General features: G+C 40.2%; 1 protein-coding gene and 2 long non-coding RNA genes across 4 annotated transcripts in view; 2 read left to right on the forward strand and 1 right to left on the reverse strand.

Annotated features, from left to right (window-relative positions):
- The first annotated feature begins 4,762 nt into the window (after positions 1-4,762).
- The window catches only part of dmrt2a (doublesex and mab-3 related transcription factor 2a), a 79,898-nt gene continuing 59,087 nt past the window's right edge, over positions 4,763-25,573 (forward strand). Inside the window, exons 1-4 of the mRNA XM_076149442.1 lie at positions 4,763-5,144; positions 5,758-6,201; positions 7,139-7,241; positions 7,412-8,684. Of these exons, the coding sequence (XP_076005557.1) occupies positions 5,803-6,201; positions 7,139-7,241; positions 7,412-8,490 (1,581 nt within the window). The 5' untranslated portion in view covers positions 4,763-5,144; positions 5,758-5,802 and the 3' untranslated portion in view covers positions 8,491-8,684. The remainder of the gene's footprint in view (positions 5,145-5,757; positions 6,202-7,138; positions 7,242-7,411; positions 8,685-25,573) is intronic.
- LOC143000129 (uncharacterized) lies at positions 21,092-24,791 on the forward strand. Of its 2 annotated transcripts, XR_012963592.1 has the most exons (4): positions 21,092-21,240; positions 21,783-21,885; positions 23,288-23,432; positions 23,687-24,791. It is a non-coding gene; the product is annotated as an uncharacterized LOC143000129 (long non-coding RNA). The 2 variants fall into 2 exon arrangements; XR_012963591.1 differs by lacking the exon at positions 23,687-24,791 and having other exon boundaries at positions 23,288-23,519.
- Positions 24,255-25,423, reverse strand: LOC143000130 (uncharacterized). The gene is made up of 3 exons (XR_012963593.1): positions 25,183-25,423; positions 24,650-24,765; positions 24,255-24,392 (listed from the first exon to the last, which is right to left on the reverse strand). It is a non-coding gene; the product is annotated as an uncharacterized LOC143000130 (long non-coding RNA).

A 25,573-nucleotide genomic window follows, 5' to 3' on the forward strand; every position in this document is an offset into this window, starting at 1 on the left:
CACACCCAAGACCCCGATACACACACACACACATACTCACAGTTTGTAAGACTCTCTTATGTAGTATTTTAGTATTAAAGTAAGTAGGGAGAAGAAGAATTTTACTGCCTGCAATGTTTTTAAAGCTGCATTGAACACAAAACAACACGATTGTTTTCATTTGTGCTTTATTTGAAATCCAATTTAGTCCAACAAGAACAGGACATCAAGCAAAGTGCAGATGAACACAAGGAATAAAGTATAAACAATATCTGATCACAGCAGCAGTCAGCTGCTTCATGTTCATGCAGTAACGTCAGCTATTATTTTATGTACACAGCATAAAGTATTCAGTCATTTCTATGAAACCTGTTTTGAAATCAGATTTTGTGTAAAAAAACAAACTTTGCTTTCAAATTAAAGTTATTACAAAGCAAACAAAAGCAGTAATTACTACAAATAAAAGTCCTGCAATCAAAATTGTTTGTACTTGTAGTAGAAAAGTACAGTTTTGAATATATAGTGTTTTGTTGATTCATCACGTTCAGGCATCAATAAAGACTATAACCTCAAACATTGCAGCTGATCTCAGCGTGGGAACATAAATGATGATAGATATTCTGGTGTGAAATAAGAAGGTTTTTAAATTAACTATAACTATAATTCCTGAACCTTTTTTCTGACTGTATCTGCTAATACAAAAGGACCTGCAGACAGTCAATACAATCATTTACAGTCAGAAAAGCAATCATATATAAACTCTTTACACTGGACCGCCATAGACATCATACTGCTATAATCCTTTATATATCCTGTCAGTTTTATAAAATAATCCAGTGATAAAATGAACAGCATAACACAAATAGACAAATTAAGTATCCAGTCCACCATGTTTCCATCTGACTGCTGTGATGAGACACCTGATCTGTCAGCAGGTGAGGGACTCCAACACAAACACACCACAAGAAAGATAAATATTAAAAGATAAATAAATGCTTGACTCTGATTTTAATGTTTCTCATCCTCCTGCATTCCTTATTCATTCCTCTTCACTTGAAAACAGAGCGTTCCGGCCCTCAGCGTGCATGAGAACGGTGCACGCACACACACACACACACAAACAAACAGAGACGTTTTTCAGCGTGTTTCTCCAACTCATGCAGTTTTAAACAATGCAGGGATATTATTAATTCTAAATAATACATAAAGAGGTTAATGTGTTACTTCGGGTCGTAAGCAATCTGCAAGAAAGACATTATAGTCAGATTAACTTCATTCATTCAGGCTCAGCAGCTCTAAATCTGTCTCACGGGATTAATATGATGACAACACAAGTGAGGACGTAAATAATGATGAACAAAACTGCCATTTTAATGGGGACACTTTGGGGACAATTTGTTCTAGGGTGGGGGTCACGGGGAGGGGCAAAGCTAGGGTCCGAGGGTCAAAGGTCCCAGACTCCCTGCACACCCATCAGCATTATACAATCAAGTTTAACAAATATGATGTGTACAATTCCATGATGTCGCTGTTTCACGTATCTTCAGTGCAGCTCTAATGTAGCTGTTATGTATGCATGGCGAAGAGTGTGAGGATCCTCTGTTGGATCCTGGACCTGGAGATGTTTTCAGCACTTTTGTGTTGCCGACGGTCACTGAGAGCTTTGAATGTCTGATGGTTGATCCACATGAAGCTCAAAGCCCAATGAAGTCCTCACAGCCCAAAGTAACACATGCAGAGGAGCAGAGGAGCAGAGGAGCAGAGGAGCAGAAGGTTATTGGCTCAAATCCATCTCAAAATGGAATTAAGCAGCATGTGTAACATCACATGTTCCACACAGTCACTTCACATCCTGACTGACCAAAACCAAATGTAACCCTCAATGTTTCCCATTCCATGATGTCACATAGAGCAGTAAGTTAATAATAATGCATAACATTAATAAACAAGGCCTGAATGAAAGTGTGTGAGGGTTCATCCAGTGGTAACATGTATTGGTTATGGTAAAACTGGGACTGAAACCCCATGTGACACACACACACACACACACACACACACACACACACACAGTCACACATTCCTCTTTAAGGCTGCTGTTCAGGAGCTTTAACATGTCTTTTCAGATGTCGCCATCTAGTGGTGTATCTCTGCTACACATAGTTTTCATTAAAATGCAAATTTAACAAACCACTTTTGTCTAGAATATAGAAACAAGAAAAACAAATGAACTATACTTTCATCTAATTTCTTTTGGTTTGTTCTGAGCCTATGCAGATTTGAACTGGTAAGCAGGTGCGGTGATAAAAACAAGTCAATGACTGATCAATGAACAGGGGAGCACTATAATTACATCTTAAATAAGTAATGAAATAAATGTAGGCTGTGTGATCTGCCTTTTTGACCATTTGTAGACAAAATATGAGCTGAACTGAATTAAACACTTGGATTGATCGCTTATTGATAACGGAAACGCAACCAAGGAGCACAAATCTGACACTATAGTCGTATTGATGTGTCACAGTTTCTCAGTTGGCTGTAAAGGGATCCTCTCCTGTACAGCCAGCCAGCCAGCCAGCCGTGTTCATCTCGCTGGTTAAAGGGAGCGTGTTAGGGTTGACTTTCTCAACAGCCATTCGGAGGACTTGAACCAATAACCATCTGTTCTTTTGTGCTTCAGTGTAACCTGAGAGCCACACGGGCTGTTTACTTTCACTTACAACATAACACCGTTTGTTTTTCTTCTTATTTGTGCTGAAAACAGAAGCGTGTTTTCTTTTCCTGAGCTCAAACTTCACAGCCTCTGCAGCAGCGCTTTGCTCTGCCAGTCATTGGAAACAAGACAACATAGAAAGCGTTCCATTTCATTCTGATTGCATCCGAATGATCCAAACCCGACAGCTGCGTCATTATGGAGACAAACGCTGTCCAGTCTGGTTTTGTCTTCAGCTGCATGTTTGCTCCTTCAGAGGCCAATTAACATAAAAGGATCCGCGGTCACACTTTACGGCTGCGCAGCGGGACAGTGACAACAAAGATGCTTCTGTTTCAATCACACTAAATGTAAAAGCAGGTCGAGTCGTCACGTGTCTACTTTCCCACCAAAATGTGTGTGTTTTAAAATGCTATATATGTAAATAAATATGAGTAAATTCATACAAAAATCATAAACTGGGAAGACAAAGACACCACATGTATCAATTATTGCATATTCTTACATTGAAAGCTGCATTACAATGATCGATTATGACAGAAATATAACTGTGATGACGTTTAAGGAGCTGACAATTCCTCTTAAACTTATTTCGAACCTTTCCATCTTAAAGTCAAAGGCTGTTGTAATCTTGTGTCTCTTCTTTCAGGCACACGCAGGGGCCACTTCAACGCAAACACACCTGGAAGCTTCACCAAAGCGCCCTGAAGCTTCCTTCAACCGGTACAGAACTACACAGCCGGGGCCAGGGCCGCATGATAAACACAATGACCTCACACATAAATAAAGCAGGAGATACAGACAACACGAGGACACGCCCACCTCGAGCCCCGGAACATCCGGCTGCAGGATCAAAGCATTCTTTCTGTACCCGGGGTGGCCGGTCATAACCTCAATAATAAATTAAGAAGTGGCAAATAAAGCTGCACCTGCAGGCCTGATGTCTTCACCGCGACCACATGGAGGGAAGATCATCTGCCCGCTACTTCACACAAATAAAGGTATTCTGTGTAAACCACCTGTCATTCAGACTCAATGTGATATGTGAAAAGTTAGTAAGTTTAGTCAAAAAGTCAATAAAAGCATCTAAAAGTTGCGCGATTAGTCGATTAAATTCACTTTACGTCTTCTTCATAGGTAAACGAACAGGACTGGAGTCAACACGCGTGTCTCTTTGGCTGTATTGTCCTCTGTCTGTCCCCGTGACAGTGGATGGGCGCTAAGTAAACCGTGCAAATGTTAGATTTTGTGTCAAACAAAGAGTGCAAAGACACACACACACACACACACTGCTTCAATGTGTGAGCGATGAAACGAGGCGAAACTGCTGTAACAGTCAAACAGCCAGACACTGTTGACAAAACACGCCTGGTTTGGTCATTTCACTCCCTGAAACAATAACAACCTTTCAAAAAAGGTCTTTACAAGGAAGACAGCAAGAGGAAGTGGAACTAAAGATATAAGATTGCAGAGGAATGTTTCCTTACAAAATCGTTCTGTGAATATAGTGGAAGTTTTTAGGTGTTATCGTTAATTAATCAGGGACTACATCCGGGTTCTGATGAGACATTTGAGTCTAATTCAAGCTCGTTACACACATTTAAGAGCTAAGATTTAAGATTATTAGTATACAGTGTACAATATCTATTTATTTATTTTTCATTTGATCAGGGTTAAGAGAAATCATTTGTGTTTAGCGTTCAAAAGTTTAAAAACTGTTGACGGTTGGATGACGTGATGTTTTGTACAGTAAGAGTAAAGTTACTGCTGTTATAATTTGTGTTTCCATATTCAGATCGTAATTTCATTGAAGAACTTTTCGCTGTTTCGATGTTTTCTTCAATTTAGGATTTGGATTTACTATTAAAATAGAATTATTTACGTAATGTTTGGTGGTATACGTGGGTTTTGTTTGTTTTTCCGGTCTGATTGTTCTGTCAACGCTAATTTTATTATTTAAACTAAATAACAGTGCATTTCTGATCCTAAATTAACTCTTAACTCTTTAAGTGTGCGCTGATTTCGCCTTATAAAGTTTATATAGCCTTAAAATAACGATTACGTCATCACCAGGGTGTCAATGAAACGCATTTAGTGACTTGATAATAAGATAATGAATTGATTGTAACTTCAGTTCCTCTGCTGCGTCTCTGTTCGCCTAAACGGGCTTCAATCCTATTGGTCCGCGGGAGGAGCGTGAGCCAATCAGAGGACGAGCAGCTCAGACCGGAGCAGAGTGAAAGCAGCGGAGCCTCCAGGAGTCTGAGTCAGTGTCAGAGGAAAGTTAGGACCCGCTAAGAGGAACACACTGCTAATTACACACTAACAGGGGTCGAGTGTGGGTGTGTGTGCGCGCGTGTGTGTTTGTCTGTGTCTGTGGTTGAACTAACCAACGTGGCCACTGGTTTCACGCTGGTTCGGCCTGGACGGAGGCGTCCGGACTCTGCAACTGCAGGTAAAACACAACTTTGATATCTTTCTGTTTGTTTATGATGACGTAACTGTGGAATCTGGATGGATTTAGGTTAAATGCTCGCGCTGTTAAATTCATTTATTTGACTTAATCTTGCCTGGAACTGAACACGAAGGACACATTGACTTCAAGGACGAGTTATTCATTTGATATAATTTATTTCTTAGACCCTGTATTTACTTTTTAGCTTTCTCGTCTTTTCATTCGTGTCCGCTTTCCACGATGTGAATTAAAAGCAATGATAAAATTAAGACTTTTATTTGACATACATACATGCAATTCACAATCAAATCACATGCAACTGAAATTTGAAATCCGGCTTAAATGTAAATGTAGAAATGTATTGATGCTATATTATCTTTAAAGTATTCTAGTATTTAATTGGACATTAATAATGGATCATTAATTAATTAAACAAAGCGAACATTATGATTTCTGTTTCTGTGGTTACTTACTGAACCTGCGGCCTTCAGCCTGCACAACAATATTTTAACAGATAATAAAGACTAATGTGTTATGTGACCTCAGGTGAGACATGAAAGCTGCACCTTCTTCCATCTTATTGTTATAAAGCCACATTTTTATTTGCTCTCAGGTATAAAGTGGCTCCAGTGAAACCCGCCTGTGGACTCTGTGAGACATGTCAGAAAGCGGCGTGTGCGAGTTTGAAATCGACGTGGAGAGTTTGGAGATGGAGATGGAGAGCGACACCCGGGGAGCCTCCGGTCCCGGTCCCGGTCCCGGCCCCGGTCCCGGTCCCGGCCCCGCTGCTGCCACCGCCGCCACCGGGGAGGGAGAGCAGAGCAGAGGCAGCAAGCCGGGCTCTTCCTCATCCTCTATCTGCCCGGGGGACCACAGGAAGCTGAGCCGGACACCAAAGTGCGCTCGCTGCCGGAACCACGGGGTTGTGTCCTGCCTGAAGGGACACAAGCGCTTCTGCCGCTGGAGGGACTGCCAGTGCGCCAACTGCCTGCTGGTGGTGGAGAGGCAGAGGGTCATGGCGGCGCAGGTGGCGCTCAGGAGGCAGCAAGCCACGGAGGTGAGGAGCCCATCAGAGTGTGTGTGTGTGTGTGTGTGTGTGTGTGTGTGTGTGTGTGTGTGTGTGTGTGTGTGTGTGGAGAGGCCTGATTTTAGTCAAATTAGTTCTAAAAGCGCATAACTGTGATATTAAATCTAAAATAACTGAATGTAAATTTGTTATAATTCAGAAACAGAAAAATCCAAAATCCAAAAATCAATTCAGAATCTGATATCAGTGAATCATAAATGCTCCATCACACATCATGATCTTATATTCCACTTTTGATTATTTGATTTGAGCTCCAAAGCTTTTCCTTTTGGCAAACGGCTCCACTCCACATCCATAATGAATGAATTTAATCAAACATTGCACCATTTAGTCAAAGTTAGCACAATAGGACCGGGTCGTCTCATTTCTGTGAGAGATGATCTGATTGTTTTTGTTCTTATACAGCCACATTCTAACTTTAGTCCCGTGAGCTCAGAGCCCATCAGGTGTCTGTGTGTCTCTGAGTGTCTCTGAGTGTCTCTGTGTGTCTCTGTGTGTCTTCGTGACTCTGTGTGTTGTTTCTGAGCCTGTGACATGCAAATGTTGAGATGAGAAATTTTGCCATCTTTCTTTCCGTAGACTATGAAAACATGGCAGCTTAGAACAACTCAGAGAAGCAAATGTTTGCTGCTGTATTTAGTGGAGTAGAAGTGTTTCATGTTGTTGTCTAATAAAGTTCTAAAGGACGGTTTTAATGGCATTTTACAGGTTAAATTGCTCAAAGCAGTCATTGGACTTGACTTCTGTCACTTTAAACGTATGGATTACCGAACTGTAGCCAGCATTTGTTCAGTATTCTCCACACACAGAGATGATCTGAGGCGTGACTAATCACACATTATCTATGGAGCAGAGGAGATACTCACCTTTTTGTTCTTTTTTTTCACCCATTGTCTTGATTTATTAGGACAAAAAAGGAATTTCTGGGAAACAGATTCCAGCTGAAAGGGGAACAATATATCAACGACACATCCGACCATCCACCATGCTGGCCAAGAGCATCCTAGAGGGTAAGACAGCCAGACACACACTTCCCTCCATTTTCTCACTCTCTTGGTTTACACACTGACCCTGTTCAACTCTAGTGAAGCCCCATTTCTCTGTTAGTGTGTCTAGTGTGTATTGCAATATAGTACCAACACCGGAAGTGACCTTAACTTTGAATGTGATTGGATAACAGGATACCACCCGGTGCAATCGGATCCATGCATGAGGTCCAACTCCCTGCCGCCCCCACTGAGCGATCGCATGAGGAAGAGACGGGCCTTCGCAGACAAGGAGCTAGAAACCATCATGCTGGAGAGGGAGTACAAAGAAAGAGAGCTGATGGAGAGCAACCAGGCGGCCCCGCCCTCCCTGCTCTTCCCTAACAGCATGGTCCACCACGCCTCAGAGTACAACTCCTACAAGACGGCCTACTCACCGGCAAGCCAGGCCGAGGCCAAAGAGCTGTGCAGCCTCCTGGGCGCCAACTGCTTGGACCTTCCCATGCAGTACCCCTCAGGCTCAGCCAACGTGGAGCTCATCTCCAACGTCAGCGTGGCCACCACGTACCGCCACTACCCGCTCCAGCACTCACGCGGCGGCTTCATGATGTGGCCCTGCGGCGCCGGCAATCTGAGCGACGCCCTCTTCTATCAGCAGTGCCTGTTCAACGCTACGACTGTGCAGAGCGCCAAACCGGGCGCTTTGTGGGAGCCCAAGGCGATGCCGGCAGAGAGCCAGTTACCAGAGCTGGAGCCCGACAACGCTCCGGCTCTCACAGCCAAACCTGAAGGGGCCCGAGCTTTGGCGCAGCAGGACTCATCTGAACCTCAACACTCTGACCTTAAACCTCTAGCTGTTCCCCCGGGAGGTCGGAGGGAGTGTTCTGCCTTCTCTGCCCCTAAGAGAGGCTCAGGACAATCCTTCCCCGCCAGCTCACACTCACAGCACTCCAGTCAGGGCCAAGTCCTCAACAAGTTAAGCAAGGACAGTGCCAAGCAAACATTTTCCATGAAGCTCAACTCCTTTCATTCCCTCATCCAGCAGTCGCTCAGTGACAAAGCCGGCGCAGGGACGGGCTCAGGGCTGTTAGAGGACGCCGTCCACAAGTACAGGGAGGGATCCGCTTTGACTCACCTCATCTCTGACAGGTACAAAGACTTCACACCTAAGCCAGTACCAGGGAGCAAAATGGCAGCAAGCGAGTCTTTGTCCTTTTCAGTGGAAGCGATTCTGAAGAGGCCAACTCCTGCCATTAACCAAGCATTCCATTAATTTACATGAGGCGTCTTCTGTTGGACTATAAAAGAGTTTAGACTCATAAGTCATGAAGGGTTTTGAGGCCCCGCCCCCTCCCCAAGAGAAAAGGAATCAAAAAACACAGGCACTGTATAAGAAACTAGTCAAGATAGAAATAGCATTCATTTGTGTTTGTTTGTGTGTGTGTGTGTGTGTGTGTATGTGTGTGTGTTGGTGTGATATTTATGTACTGTATATTTGAAATGTGCCTGTTTGAATAATTCTATTGTACAGATTTGTATTTAAATGTTTTCCTCATGTCAATAAACTTTTTAAGACTGAATGTTATCTGGTGAATGACTTGTGCTTATTTTTTTTAATTTACAACACATTTAACTGTGACTGTGTGTGAACAGGTTTTGTTTATCAAGAAATGAGTTTGCACTGACTGATATTTCATTAAAAAAACATTTGAACAAAGAAGCAGAAAATAGTAAGACTCCTTCTATCACTCACTCTTCAGGTTCAACATGCTATACACACACACATGCACACACGCGCGCACACACACGACAACCATTGGCCCAGCAGGCTCAGCCACACATAGCCAAGTACCAAGTGCTTTGTGAACATGTAAATGTAACGGTCACAGGCAGGGTTAGGAGGTGAAAGAGTGAGGCAGGAGTTGAACGATGTCACAGCCTGCAGGGCTAAAAGTCTTGGTTTGATAGAGACATAGTAACTGTCTACCGTAGAGTCATACCTTCCAAAATGTTAAGTTTACCCACAATCATTTATTTGTCTGGCCTGATCTTTGGTTTAGACATCAAATACACCTGTAATTAAAACAAGCTTTGAAAATGAGGAGAAGGATTTTAAAATTGTATTCAGGGTTCTCTTACATTGGATTGGAACAACAATATGAGCATACATCTACACACTGATATTTAAGGATATGAGGTCATGTTTGTGTAGAGATAACATGTCAAGTAAATAAAACACATTTTACAACGACTTAATACTGAAGCTTATGTGTTGTCAATCTTACACACAAGACACATTTGTATCACACTGAAATGTGTTAGTTGGCCAATCAATCATCACGTTAAAGTGTGTGATATCAGTGTATCTGTTTGTATAGACTGCCAGTATCTGCGAGAAAGAATAGACCATTTAATACACAACGTATATAAGACACATTTGAAACAATTACTTGAATTACAAATTAATTATTAATTAATGTTCATTTTGAAACACAAACAGTCATTCAACAGAATTTTGCAGTTTAGTTAAACGAACACAAATACTAACAAGTACTTATTTAACAATGAAACGTTTTGAAATAATACAAACAAATGGTTCCCATCATTCTCTGCATTGAAAAGTGAGAGACGAAAACATTTGAGTGAACGACGCTCTTCTTCTACTGCTCCTTATGTTTGTATTTAAAGCAGTTTGCTCCCTCGCTCGACTTAGTTTGCACATTATGTAAACAGTCTTCCAGCTTAAACCCAAAGTACTAACACACAGACTGTAAGCAATCGGCCATGCAAATATAATCTTTAAAGATGGGCTTGATGATACTGCATTCAGTTTAAAGATGTACAGAAGTGTTAAAAATGCACAACAACATCGAAACGAAGGTTTTGGTTTGCAAAAGGAGATCTTCTTACTGTCTGTCTTTCTCTATTTAATAAATGATGATGTAAGCACCAAACAATTCTCTTTCAGAAAGCAGACATTGTCACTTATAACACACTAACGTAAAAAGAAAACACAAACACCAGGGAACATTCTATAAATGATTCACTTTTATCTTTGAAGAGTGAAGGATTTCTCACATAAATCAGGATGTAATTATAGAATAAGATCTTTTGACTTTATTGACTGTCCTAAAGTAATGGATATAACAAGAATGAATCAGAAATGCATGAATTTGCTGCAAATCATAATTTACTGAAATACTGTTTACTTTTTATCACTAGCAAACGATAATAACTTATTCATGCTCTGTCAATCTGTCAAATATCCTGAGAACGAGACAGAGAGACATTGTGTGTGCGTGTGTGTGTGTGTTATTCACTCAACACATGTACTGTGAGCAGAAGGTGACTGTGTTTGTCTGCTCTAACTGCCACACTGATAAGTATCTGTTAAAGTCCTTCCAGTCGTTTCCCAGTGTGAGATTTAACATGTCAGCAAAGTAAACTGCATTGTTTACTTACCCACAACTCTCCTCTTACCAACAGTTTAATGCACACAGTAGCATTTTGTTGAGTGTGTGCAGGTGTCAATTGGCATTTAGAAACTGTCCTTCATGCAGAAATGTTGGGAAAAGAAAAGAAATGTGTCTTCTGTTGCAGCCGTTGGCTGAATCAGAGGAAGAGAGCATGACTGAGGTCATTTGATCTGTTTGTTGAGCTACAATCATGTAAATGTCAAGACTTCCACCTCGTCTGATTGTGTACCTGTTTTACACTGTGTTGATCACAGGCCACAGACAACGACCCAGCAAATGTCTGTTCAACAACAATCTCATGTATTGGCTTGTTAAGAATGATTCTAAATTGTGATCAGATGAAATACGTGATGTGGCGTTCAGGTTAGTTCCTGCCCAGCCCTCCTGTCCTGTCTCTGCCTGTGACTCACACACTTCCAGCCTCCCCAACAAGTAATCCATCTCAGCTTGTTGGACTATTGATACGTTTCCAGAGTTCTTTGTTACCTTGTTTTGTTGCAGTTTTTGTTTCTTTTTCAATTTTTTTTTTCTTTTTTTTGTACCATTTGAGTCCATATCTTGAATCACAAAATGTATGATTCTGAATGAAAATACAAGTAAAAAAAAACAAATTCTTCAATAAACAAACATGAAATTCTTATTCTCTTACATATATTACCTTCCACATGAGTGATAGAACTCTTTAAAGTGCATAGAATGAGAAGTAAGAAGTAAATGCACACACATGAACACAGAATTCAGGCTTGAACGTCACGCAGAGACAGCGCAGACTCTCTAGCAGTGCATTCACATTACATTGAGTCAAGAAGAGACCTACCACTGCCACACACAAGCACAAGTGAGTGGAGGGTCAGCCGCTCATTAACCTAGAGACAGGGAAGGAGCAAGAGAGAGAGGGAGTTGAGATGCCGTGAGTAATCAGAGCCACGCTATGATTATCTCTGATTTACATGGTGATCTTGTGTTGTCATGAGTAAATGCAAATGATTGCTTTGTTTACATTTAAGAAACGAAAAATAACAAAGCAGTCTATTAGAATTCCTCAACCACCCTGTCACAGAAGTACCCTGATGGTTTCCTCCCTGATTCGTCCAACTGTAACAACATAAAGAGCCATAATTTGCATTTTCAACTATGGCCTAACATGGTTAAGTGGGTTTACTTTCAAACAACTTAGAACTATCTGACTTTTCAGCTGGGCGCCATTAGAATGAATGCAGAGAATGAGGCAGACGTAGTCGCTGGAGTTGCCCAAGCCCACAAGTAAATATTAATCTTTCCAATATTCATGTTTCCCTTCCATGCATGGAGTTCACTATAGCCTTTCAGCACAACTCCCTTTATGTATTATATACTGTTTATGAACATTCTCCTGAAGCCCCATTATCTGTGTATTGGTTCCAATGCAGATGAAGATTACAGATGAAGTCAACTTCATTATACAATATCATACAATGCAAAACACAACAAATTGGCTTGGGTGAACAAATCCCTATAGACAGGTAAGAATTGGCTAACGTATCATCAAATACAAACCTTCTTATTCAAATATGGGCATTGCCACAAGTGCATGCCTAATTTCATCCCTGATTCATCCCACAGTAACAAGATTAACAACCAGAATTTGCATACACCATACCTCTTATTCAAACATGGCCTAACATGACTCAAGGGATTAATTTCAAATAACTAACAACTCTCTGACTCTTCAGATGACTGCTGTGAGTAGAGACAACAATGAATGAAGCAGACCAAGTAATGGGAGTTGCTTAAGGCCACAGTAAAGTATTCATGCCTTCCTATTAAACTATTGGTTGGACATTGGTTCTATTAAACTATAGTACAAGAGTTGTGCGCATTCGTTCAAGGTTGTCCCTCAGACGGGGAACATTTACGCAGCGGGGCACTACTCTAGTCCTTTGAATCATTATATTACCGTACAAACACACATACATCAACTTAACCAGTACATAACCAGTATGGCCTGATGAAACAAAACACACAAGACAAGTTTTGTTTGATTTTTGTTATCGTTTATTGGGTTTAGTTGGCATTAAAGTGGATGTTGTTCACATATGTAGTTGTACGTACCTGCAGTAGTGTGTACAGGCGAGAGGGAGTCAAACAAACACTTCCTGGTTTTATGAAGAAGGATGACATCATTATGGATGACTATTTGAGTTAACGTTTATAGAAAATGTATAGATATAGAATACAAGATACTGTGTGGAGGACTGAGACTGAGAGATTTAAATATTCGCTATTTGTATTTTTTTGCTGTCTTTTGTTGAAATAATGTGATCTCACCTGTGATGTCAGTCAACTTATGCTCCACAGCAATTGCGGTCCAGAGCAACACATGGAGGAGCTTTGTCAGGCTGCAAGATAAAGCACCGGCTCTTGACCTCTTGACCAATCACTTTGTTTAGAAAATAACGTCACAGTTCCTGTAGGATCCCCTTGGCGTATCTTTAGGGCGTCTCCCCGGGAGGAGGATATTCAGATAGTCGCAAAATCCGCTTCATTTAAGCGACGATAGTCATACCAACGCTACATTTTAATAATTGGTTGCAGCGACTGTTGCTAAAGCTGCCAAATGGGGCACAAATGAAAGGGTCACTTTCTTGTCCATGGATGGACCTTTTGCTTTCCTCAACCAGGACTATTGCTGCTCTTGTTCCCATTGGAGTAGTTAAGGAAATCTTGCTGGGTTGAGAAATTCTGTCTACATGGAAAAGGATGTGGCGCAGGCTTGCATAGAGGTCACAGAGCTGCTCCAGTGTCTAGATCTTTGTATCTTTTCCACCTGTTTTGTTTGTCAACTGGTAGAATAGAATACACTCCTTGTTGGGTCTGTAAAGGCATCAGATGACATCAGATTGTTTGAACCACAGACACTTGTGTTGTTTTTTTATTGTTCTGCAGCCTCTGGCATCATCCCCCAGTCCACTGTTAAGAGAGGATAAGAAAGACGTTTTGGCAACACAATCTGACATTTGTGACATCCAACAAGACAGCAACAGCTGAATAGTCAGTCTGTGGCGCAAAACAAACAGCAAACCTCTCCTGACATCCATAAAACAATTGGGTAGATCGTCATCACGTCCCCTTAAGCTGCCCACAAGGAAAAGACAACAAGAGCTTTGTTTTTTTTAGAGGAGTTCACTGGCCAACGCAATTTGCATGTTGAAGCTACTTGAACGTCTGTCTCCTCTGGAACAATTTTGAAACATTCACGTAAGGATCAAGGAAAAAGGCAAATCCAGCCACTTCAAATCCAAATGATAGCCACATTTGCAAGTTGATGCAAATAATGAGCGAATGAGAAGAATAAAAATTTACCTTTGTTTCATTTTGTGTCACTTGCACTACACAGTTTTCAATGCAATGACACATCTTTCACGTCTGTCTCTTTGAAATATTCTTAATTTAACCGAATGATTCTGGAAAAAAATATTTTATTGTGCCACAAACAAATCATGGCAACTTCTTGCCTACTGAGCTTTTGCAGCGAATTTGCTAGTCTAAACAATCATGTAAATACTATGGAAAAACGTTTTGTGTTGCATTGTCAACCAAAGAAAATATCATCATCCTTTGCAGTGTACTGTTGCACTAGGCTGTGCACACTGACAAATGTTATTTTTGTCGTCATTGTTGTCTTTGCTGCCTTTTACACTACCTTTGTTTTTTTTTCCCATTGAAGGTCGGGTAATGAATGCAGAAGGAAAGCAGTTGTGGCGGTTGTGTTTTTGCAATAGCACTCATGTATTTAGAGGTATGTGCAGATGGGACACCGTAATGCTTCTAATAATGATAAGTGACCACTGCACCTGGCTTATGCTAAGCAGAGTAAACACCACCATGGCCAAGGTTAACACTTAAAAGCTCAGATTTGCATATGAGTCTATTCAAATGTACACTCCCCATATACTGCCGCCCCCAAGCCAAACAGACAGTATATATTTAGAGGGGTAAATATAGTTGTCTTTTCCTGCTGTGCCAAAAACAACAGGGGAACATTATTAACATAGTTTAAACTAAATAAAACAAGTCGAACAAGCTTACAATTTTGCATCAAAACAACACTCGGCTCTCTGCAAAGCTGTGTGGCTAACATGAACTCATGTGTCAGTGGCGACACTGGTCTGTATCTGCAGCCCTTTGCCCAGGATGTTTAGTTCATTTATGCAATGAGATTCTTGTTGTGGAAGCAACTACCACCTCGACACATATTTTTGTATTTGAGTTTTCAAGCACAGGCATGAAGTCAACGTGCTTCAAATGAAAGCAAGACAAAAAAATCAAGACATTACGAGAATAGGAAATAGTAATGATAGTACTAATCATAATAAAGTATATATCGCATTTTCAATATGCAAGTTTGTCTGTACTCCTTCCTCCAGTATTTTATTATGCTACTGTATTTAGTGTCAACATTGCAGCATGTTTGTGGAAGAATGTAGTTTCACTCTGCATGCATCGTTGAAGTGACGATGCAGCTTTAATTGACTTGACTTATGATCTTTATTTGCACTTTATTATAATTTGACATTTATTTACTTACCAGACTGTTGTGAGTCACACATTTGCATTGCCAAGTTACAGCCTCACTTTTTGCATGGTGGCCTTGCCATCAAATCAAATTTATTTGTATAGGCCAATGTAAACAACGTCTCAGTAGACGTTCCCGACCAGCCCAGAGCTCTCTGGGAGGACAAGAAGAACTCCCAAAACCTTAATGTATAAGGAACAGGAAGAAAGCTTGGGAGAGGCAATTCAAAGAGAGAGATTCCGTCTTGCTGTGAGGCACAAGTGCTAAACTGCATCACTGTGTTGGCCCTGTTTTGCTGGATGATGGACCCATTTGGTAGCATGTAGAAGTTGAACAGCAGGGGACCAAGACTTGACCTTTGAGGGACACGATTCTGACTCACTCATTATTGGTTTGTTTCTCTCTTTCATTATCTTCATTTTAAGGCAAAAAGAACCGGACTCCCAGGCTGTGGGGGACCTGAAGTAGCCAAATGACTTGAACATATCAGCTCCTCCTGCTGCTGCAACCTCCCTTGTCTGCACCTACAGTTCATTTCCCCTCCCCCACATACACAACTCTTCTTGATGATGCCATCATGTTCCTTCAACATAGAGACATTGCTCACCTGGAAAAGCCTGGGAGCAATGCGAGAACCTCGCAGCCTGATAAGCCTACAAGAAGCACCAGATCAGGCTGAGGAGACTATTGGAGTGCAGTGGATGCTCCTAAAGACCTTTTATGAGACTGTGGTGTCATCTGCTATTTTCTTTGGAGTGTTTTAATTACTGTTACCCTTGTGCTCTGCAGTCAGCCAAATCAGAAGTTCTCCAATCTGAGGAAGAGGCTGACACCAATTTTTTTTTGAATGTTATGTGAAACCATTCCAACTGAACCTACTGTATTGACCACCGATGCTCACACTCCATCAATCGGTCATTCCAAGGTGTGAAATGGAGAGGTGTGAAAATATTACCCACTGGCAGAAAACCAGATTTGTCCCATAAACATACAGATTTAGTATCTTTGCAGGAGTATACCAATCCAACAAAGTAAACCTCTCAAATTCCAGGATATATCCAAACTTCTGCCGATCATACTGGAATTCGCTGGTATGGTTTGGTTTTGATGTAATGAAATGGAGGTATCTTCAGTGTATTGGATTGTTGATAATGTATCAAGATATGGATTGTAGCATGCCTCAAAGAGGGAGATACATTCCCTGCACCAATCTACCAGCTATCCACCATTCACAGTTGTGATGACGGCAACAATTACAGCCAGAAACCAAGAACTTTAGGCTGATACTTCCTATTTTTAGTTTATGCTCTGTTCTTTGTTTAAATATTACCTTTAGCTGAACAGATAGAGACAGCAGCTTTTCTCTACTTGCTTACTTTGCAACATCTTTTCTGTGTTGTCAAAACTGCCAGTGTTGATGAAAATAACATTTTACGTCAATGGAAAGCTGCCAAACCCCTGAAGCTGCAGGAGAGGCTTTAACCTTGGAGTTGGCCTCAGAGAACCTGTTGCCACTGTGACACTTTGGACCTGTTTTGTCAACAGAGCCTGTGCTATTCTCTGTGTTTTCACATCAACTCATTTTGTTTCCTGTACAATAGAAACAGGTTTCTATTTCTTGCCTGCTCGGGTTTCTGAGGAGGCTGTGTCAGCTCTGGATTGTATGCACACAGGTAGCTTTTGCTGTGACAGGCAGATTTTTATTGCTCGTCATTTTACATTATTTGGCCAAATTGATAATTAAAGAAACCGAATGGACCAAATGCTTTTTGGGATCTCATGTCTGATGAAATCTATAATGTAACGTTTATGTGTATGTAACATGTATCAGTTTATTATTACTGTAAGATTGTGATGTTTTGTGTGAACAAAGTGTGATCATAGTTATCTTGTTTTTATCTGAAGAAAAAACAAAAATTTGGAATGGAATGGAATTTTGTGATAAGTGTATTTAATACTTTTATATGGTTTGTATGTATACATATGTTTTGAAACTCAAAATAAAAAGGAAATCACCACTAAAAAAAGACGACAGAACAAATTGGGGAAAGGATGGAAACTGGGGAAAAATGGCTCCCAGTGTAAATATGATCTGGTCGATTTTTCCTGTAGCACTCGGAAAATGAATCAGAACACTTTCTTTGCAGCTTTTTTGAGAACCTAAACAGATGTGTAAAATATTTCAATCCCCACTGGGACTCCTGTATCTTTTATGTGTATAATTCAACAGTAAACATCTTGATTTGTGAAGTGTGTCAAATCAGGCAGTGGATGCCAGGAGCTGAAACAGGACAAAGGTAAAGATGAGCTGTCATATTACATGTGCTGAGAGTTAAACTGGAGGCTTTACGCGAATAGGCTGTTACTGAACTCATCACACCATGTCTGACAGCTAGGAGGAAAATACCATATCTCTGTCACTACACATGGAATTGGCTGAAAGTTTGGCACCCAGTTGTTTCTTTCCATAGTGCTCACAGTTCTTACCCATCAGAATTAATTAATGGTGATACAACACCATATCATTCTGGTGGAGGAAGCAGTTGTCCATTTCATTTGGCTTTGAGTTTGGCCCAGTAGAGGAAAGCAAGTTGAACATCCAAAACCAAGATGAAAAACAAAACCCCATCCTGTGACTCCATCCTTAAATACTTTTTACAGGACTTTTCCTTTTTATTGAGAATCATGAAAGTGTTTTATGGAGAACCTGCATGACACAGCTACATGTTGGACTCAACTCCTTCAATATTTCCCCTTTAAAAGTGGTGAACCTGCCTTTCATCAGAATGATTACAGTGTTGTCAGTACCTTGTGTTTAAAGCTGGGGTACAAATCTTTTAAATAAACAGCCGTGAAATGCTTTGTTTTCCACATCTAAGCTGGTATAATTATTGTGATTAGCTCAGATACTTTAACCCTACAGAGCCCATATGCACAAATTCATCAACACAAAAATGTGTACAACATTAGAAGAGGATATTTGGTTTCCTGTTCAGTATAATGTTGAGGTTTTGAAAGGATTTGTGTTAAAGCTTAAATTGTTCTCACCTGTAGGTGCAAGTCTGGCAACACCATTGCATACATCTTTGCATCGCAGTGCATAGTAAACTTCTTTAGCTTTGTGAAAATGATCAAAAGGGTCTTTTTGAAACTGCATGAGATCCTTTAACATGTGCTTCTCAGCTGTACTATGTCTGCTTTTCTGAGGAATACATTGACATGTTGCAATAATAAAAGGGGTTTCAGCTTCTGCTCTGAAAAAAGTCACATTTCCTTTTGGATGATAATCAAACAAATACGAGTGAATGTATTTTATTAGGTGACGAAATAGTATATTTCTGGTATATTAATCAAAACGTGCATTTTGGGGTAGCTGAACGGCAGCAGCACTGTCCTGGCCCTACCCCCGCCATCCACCACTCAACTGTCATCAGGATGGCTCTGCCAGCGCTCTTCCTGTGCCAAGTGATACAGCGGCCTAATTGGTGCCTTTAGACCAGATAACAATATCTGGTCTGAGGCGAGTTTGTGATTTTGGTGACTCCCAAAAATGTGTACATATATATACACTTGGTTTCATGTCTCTCTCTTGTGCACACAACAGTAGGCATTTGTTAAATAGAAGATACATAGCAATGTAAATAAGCCCTGAACAATTGTATGAAGTCTGCATGCGACTATTTATTTTGTGCTATTCCATGTCAAGGTAATCAACATTAATATATGTGTAGAATTAACTTCTAGAATGGAGATGTTAGAAAGGTCTACATTGTTGGTTGTACTCTCTCAGGGAGAAGACACATTTCCACCTGACACGTGTCCCTCAATGCTGCATAAAAGAAAGTCAATGTGCATGACCTTGTATAAACACTTGCCATAAAAGTGTCTGGGGATTTGCAGTGCCTCAGTTCCTTGATGTGGGCCCAGTGATGACCTGCCCAGATCAGGTCTTTTTTGTGGAGGCCAGCTGTTCCTTCAGCTACTTCAAATCATCAACCTTGGCAAAGATGACGCTCTTTCCGTGCAAGTGGGTTACAATAGGAAGAGGAATGCTTGCAAAGCCATAAAGGAGGAAAACGGGATCTGGAATTTAGATTGGAATATATAAAGCAGGGTAATAATCTCTGCTGGAGGTTTCTTCCTTCTTCTGAAAGTTTCTTAGAGTATCAGCCAGGACAGACAAGCAACTTTTAACAAGCGGCCTTGACCCCCCCCCCCCCCCCGTCCACCCAACCTACCTAACCCTCCTGCTGCCTTTCATTGGTTTTTTCGATTAGTATGGGGAGTCCATTTGGCGTGGGGTGAATGAAGATGGGATTGAAACTAAACAAGATGTAAAGGTGATGTGATCAAATGAAGAAATCCTGTTCTGTGATACTCCGTCATTTACTCCAAAGCCTTGGAGCTTAGAATAAATCAGAAGAAACTTCCTTGCTCCCTGTTCAGAACACTTCTGTCTTTTTTTCTCATTGTCATTTTTCCTCCCTAGATCCCACATGTGCACAATATATCACCCTGACTGTATCACCTTCTACCTTTGTTTATCATCTCCTAGGATAACCATGTGGAATCCCGATCTCATCTGCTTCCCCTTGTCTCTAGGATTTCCAAATGCATTTTTACAAGCGACCAGTTACTGAGCCTAATGGTTTGCAGCAGCAGAGCTGTTTGCACATATGATACTTTGAATGTAACAATCAAAGAGGAATGCAGGACTATTTTCCAGCTGAAATAAGTTAAATAAATGCACAAAATTTAAACAAGTGTACATTTTACTGCCATGTGTTATTACTGCATAAACACTAAGGCAACCGTTACATCACCACCACATTAAGACCTGAAATTCGACAAACGACTGTTCTAAATTTAGCGTACATAGACAACCAAATGTATATGTGCTGGTGTATAATTATGAAGTGTGCCATTATTACGCTCAACTTGTAATAATTGTGGATGATTTTGACTTACTGAATGGTGTGAAAACGGCATTTCATCAGCTTGTACCCGTACTTGCTCTTGACAATAAAGTTGAATCTTATCTAATCTAATCTAAATGCTGATCCCTGTTCATACAACACCAACAGGTTCTGCTAAATTCATTGAACTATAGATATGGTTTATCCCATATAATCATAATTATAAAGTTTCTAGTGTTCAAATTGAAAATAAGAAATCATTTCTGCAATGTTTTGTTAAAATAAATTACAACTATTCCAGCTATTGGTTATGCTAAGAGTAACAAAATTAATATGTTTTAAATGTTATTATTTTTTCTTTCTTTAAAATTTGTGAAGATTTGGTGATTTCAAGGAACATAAAAAATTCTGACCAAAACTGATTTTTAACCATCAAAACAAAAAAACAGCTTTTTTCCTCTGATAGTGATGTACAGTTTGTGTTTATATTACATCTCTCTAGAGGGAAACACAAAACATGGAATGCAAAATGCAGTCAAAATGCTATTTCATTGTGATTTAAAGATGCACTGCAGAGACTCTGAAAAGGTTATTAAATAAGGTTATTCACCGCTTAATTCATTTAGAAAAATTTACAATTATCTAGCTGGATTACAATCAATGCAAAAATGAACGTAATGTATCCATGGACAAAAGTAATGGGATTATGTGGTTTGTGTAATCCCAGTATAAGGAGAATCTTACGGTGGCCGAGAACCGCCACCGCTGCAAATAAAAGAAGCGCTGCAAAAATAAAAAGCTGGTGCAAAAATAAAAAAGGCGATGCAAATAAAAGAAAGTCTGCAAAAAAGAAACGCTACTGCAAATAAAAGAAAGTCTGCAAAAATAAAAAAGTCGGTGCAAAAATAAAAACGGTGATGCAAATAAAAAAGCCACAACGGAAGTGGGTTACCGGGGACTGTTTTTGCCGATGCACCTGTGTGAGTAGAAGACGACGCCGACGCACCTGTGTGAGGAGAAGAAGACGGCGACGACGACGACGAGAAGAAACTACGAGTAGGAAAACGAACTAGAAAGTAAGTGAACATGATAGTGTTTAATGTCGCTACGTGTACTTTTTAATGTGTTATTTGGTTAGGCCAGGTAACCCCAGGTTTGAAGGTGAACTGGAGAATGCCGGTGTATTGTTAGCTTCGGCTAACACGGGGAGACCACTAACCAGATGTCAGTTTGACATCATAGCTGGAGTTTGAGTTATTGGATGACATCGTTTTGTTAGCGTGATGCCATCACACTCATTTATTTAAGTAGCTTCAGATTCAAACAGCTTCAGCAGCATTGGAGACACACTTTCTGGACCAACATCTGACTGTGACTCTGTGAGTGAGCTCGTTTTGTGGTGACTATCTACAGTGAAGACAGCTTATTACTGTCGTTGTTGTTGTTTGTATCATTAATAATCATGCTAACAATAATCTAAGGCGTGGGTAACAGAAGTTATGTGGATGAATGTGAAGTTTAAGCTGTGTGGGGTGGCCAGGGACCTTTGAGAAAGAACCATGACCATAATGTCAGATTGAATCCTAAACTTGACTGTTTTTGCTTTGTCATTTACCAGGTCATGTTTTGTCCATTCTGTGGGGTGAACCTTCCATCCGTCCTGGTATATTGTGGCTCATGCTGTAGAAATGTCAGGTTCCTAAGGAGTCTTCAAGATGAAGGTACATTTCTTTCTGACAGTTAATGAGGTTCTTAAACATGATGGATTGCTATGCTTTTTCAGAGAATATACTGTCTGTTAGTCATGAATATACCACTTCATATGGTGAAATCCATAACAGAGGCATGTGGAATACAATGAATTTGAAGACATGAAAAATTAAGAAAGTTTCTTAGTCTAGTAGGCTACTGATCCCTGTAAAAAAATCCTATGCAACAATTTTGAGTGTTTTGCACTATGCTACTTTTATATAAAGACATTTTCAATTAATTAACTTTAACGAGTGCATTGAATAGCTTGATTCCTCAATAACTAATCACTAACTACCATGTCACCCACACATGATAATCTTAACAATCTCATTTATTCACCTCTGTAAAAATTGAAAATGTTCATTATGCAGTTCATCATTTAGCCTCTAATATAGTGTCCTCCGTCCTACCCCTCAGGTCCTGAAGCTAGTACTCCAGTGGATGAACTTATCCAAAAATATTTCACAGAGGGCCATAGTTATGAAATAATAGTGGACTTACTGAAAACCAAACACAACACATCAGTCAGTTTTCGCAATCTACAAAAAAGACTAAAACATGCAAGCCTGACCAGAAGGATCAACTACACTCCAATTGCTACTGTGCAGGCAGCTATTTCCGAGGAGCTAAAGGGATCAGGCCAGCTTTTAGGGTATAGAGCGATGTTGCAGATTCTGAAACGGAAACACTCTCTTGTCGTCAGACAAGACGATGCACCTAATGGCAGAGCTGGATCCATGTGGAACAGAGAATCGCTGCAGACGTAGATTTGTTCGAAGGGCATATCATTCAATGGGACCAAACGAAACCTGGCACGTTGATGGGTATAATAAATTAAAACCTTTTGGAATTGGCATAAGTGGCTGCATTGATGGCTTCTCCAGAAAAATTATGTGGCTGAATTGTGGAAAGACGAACAACGACCCTTCAGTAATTGCTCAAAACTACATCAACTGTGTAGTTGAGCATGGAGTTTTTCCAAAGCGGCTCCGCACAGATTGCGGCACTGAAAATGGAATAATGGCCGCCATTCAATGTACCATGAGATCAGAGCATGCAGACGAGTTTGCAGGAGCTTAAAGCCACATGTATGGCACTTCAACATCCAACCAGCGGATTGAAAGCTGGTTCCGGAAACAAAGGTTTCTGTCACTTTTAATTCATTTATGTTTTACTTGACCCTGGATTATTGTATTTGCTGTATGCATTTATATTATTTCTCAGTTTAATGTATATTGCTGTGCTTTTTAAAGGAAAGGGTATATTGTAGTGAAATCTCCAAAAGGCATGAGTCAGTAGTAAGTGGACTTGTACATTAATCTAAACCTCTTGAAGAACGATGACCTGGATGAATTTGTGTTTTCTATCTAGGAGCCAATTTTGGATGGATCTGTTCAGTGACTTGAGGGAGAGGCATCTCTTCAATGGCAGCCCTGCAAACACAAAGTTCACCTCCTGGAGTCACCTTATTTATTATTAATTACGTAAAAACTGAAATAATGTGGTGCTCTAAAATGTGGGTACTTAACTGCACTTGAAAATATTTTGTAACATTTTGATTATAAAATTTAAGATTCACAATAAAGTTTTCCCTCATGTGCAATGCTTTCTCTAATATTTGATACTTAGTTTAACCTAAGATCATTGCTTGTCTTTGGGTCTCTGCATCCTTGTCCTGTAAGAAACTCTGGAGATAATTGTAATGACCATGAAAGTGAAACTTAATTGATGTGTTGCTCAGTGTGAACACTTTCCTGTACTTGCTCCTAGCAATTGTGGTTTCCCAGCATCTGCCCAAACCCTGAACCACATCACCAGCATCATGCCAGTGCCAGCAACTCCTGCTGGGGATGAGCATGAAACTCTTTTTGGAGAACTGCAACGACAGAGTGGTGTAAGAGCTCCTTTGCAGTGGGAATCAGCTGTAGAGAACTACATCACCCTGAAAAACATGGCTGGTCTGTAAAAATTTTAGGGACATATTTGTGTTGTGACAACACCAAAACAAACTTCTTTTTATGTGTTGTATTTGCTGCTGCTGTATATTGCTGCTGTCATTTTCTTCTCTCCCCTGTCATTTGGCAGAGGCTTTTGTCCAAAGCAACGTACAAATGTCTGTAATAAAGTTGTCTATGCCTGAAAAAATCTTAAAAAAAAAAAAAAAAGAACAGTCTGTAGTTTTTTTATTTATTTTTTATTTAAAGAAACAAGCTGAAGCTGCAAGCACATTCCTGATATCAAATACAATAAAAATGTGCGGTCTTGACAACAGTCTAAAAATGAAATGTTTAATATAATGTACACAAACATGGATCTCTAGGTCAGAGCGTGACACATTCTTTTAAGTAGTTTAAGCCTTGATTGTGTGACAATATTTTCAGACAAGGCTAAGTGTGAACGATAGACTATGTTTCGGAGCTACAATTACCAGAGCTGCTGAATCAGTGCTTGACTCTCCATCTGCAGGTTCCCATATCTGGAAGTAAAAAACAATATATCAGTGAGCACTTCAAATTTGATTGACAGAACTAGAGCTGAACAAATTTGAACATAAATATTGAAGTTTGTAAAATATGTGTAGGCCAGGACACTGCAACATTTACTGTAATTTAAAATGCTATTTTGGCACGTTTCATCAGAAACATGGCTTCTATGTAAAATCTAGAAACATTTTCATTTTCAGACAGAACTTACAATATAATCAATGTAAGACACAACAAATGTGGCACTCACCAATGTATCAGCTGCACTGAATTCTGCAGAGCTTGGACTCATGATGATCACCTCTGAATCCGACAAAGTAGTTTCGGAGGCTGCTGGTGTCCACAAAAAGGACAATTCATTATGATCTGCAAAAAACAAACAAAAAAAACAAGTATCATTAGGTTGCTTTGGACTTAAATTGCATGAACATTTTAGCCGTCAGTTCAATACCTCAATCTGACATTATGGTCATGGTATTTTCACAAAAGTCCCTGGCCACCTCACACAGCTTAAACTTCACATTCATCCAAATAACTATTGTTACCCACGCCTTAGATTATTGTTAGCATGACTATTAATGATACAAGCAACAACAACAACGATAGTAATAAGCTGTAGCCGTCAGTTGCTTCCACTCTCGTTAGTGGTCTCCCCGTGTTAGCCGAAGCTAACAATACACCGGCATTCTCCAGTTCAACTTCAAACCTGGGGTTACCTGGCCTAACCAAATAACACATTAAAAAGTACACGTAGCGACATTAAACACTATCATGTTCACTTACTTTCTAGTTCGTTTTCCTATTCGTAGTTTCTTCTCGTCGTCGTCGCCGTCTTCTTCTCCTCACACAGGTGCGTCGGCGTCGTCTTCTACTCACACAGGTGCATCGGCAAAAACAGTCCCCGGTAACCCTCTTCCGTTGTGGCTTTTTTATTTGCATCACCGTTTTTATTTTTGCACCGACTTTTTTATTTTTGCAGACTTTCTTTTATTTGCAGTAGCGTTTCTTTTTTGCAGACTTTCTTTTATTTGCATCGCCTTTTTTATTTTTGCACCAGCTTTTTATTTTTGCACACCAGCTTTTTTATTTTTGCAGCGCTTCTTTTATTTGCAGCGGTGGCGGTTCTCGGCCACCGTAGGAATCTTCCCGTTGAGGAAATGCATGTGGAGGTGGA

The sequence above is a fragment of the Genypterus blacodes genome, unplaced genomic scaffold (genome assembly GCF_046128005.1).
Source record: "Genypterus blacodes isolate CSIRO-AG114 ecotype Tasmania unplaced genomic scaffold, CSIRO-AGI_Gbla_v1 ptg000045l_1, whole genome shotgun sequence".
In the NCBI taxonomy this organism is placed as follows: domain Eukaryota; kingdom Metazoa; phylum Chordata; class Actinopteri; order Ophidiiformes; family Ophidiidae; genus Genypterus; species Genypterus blacodes.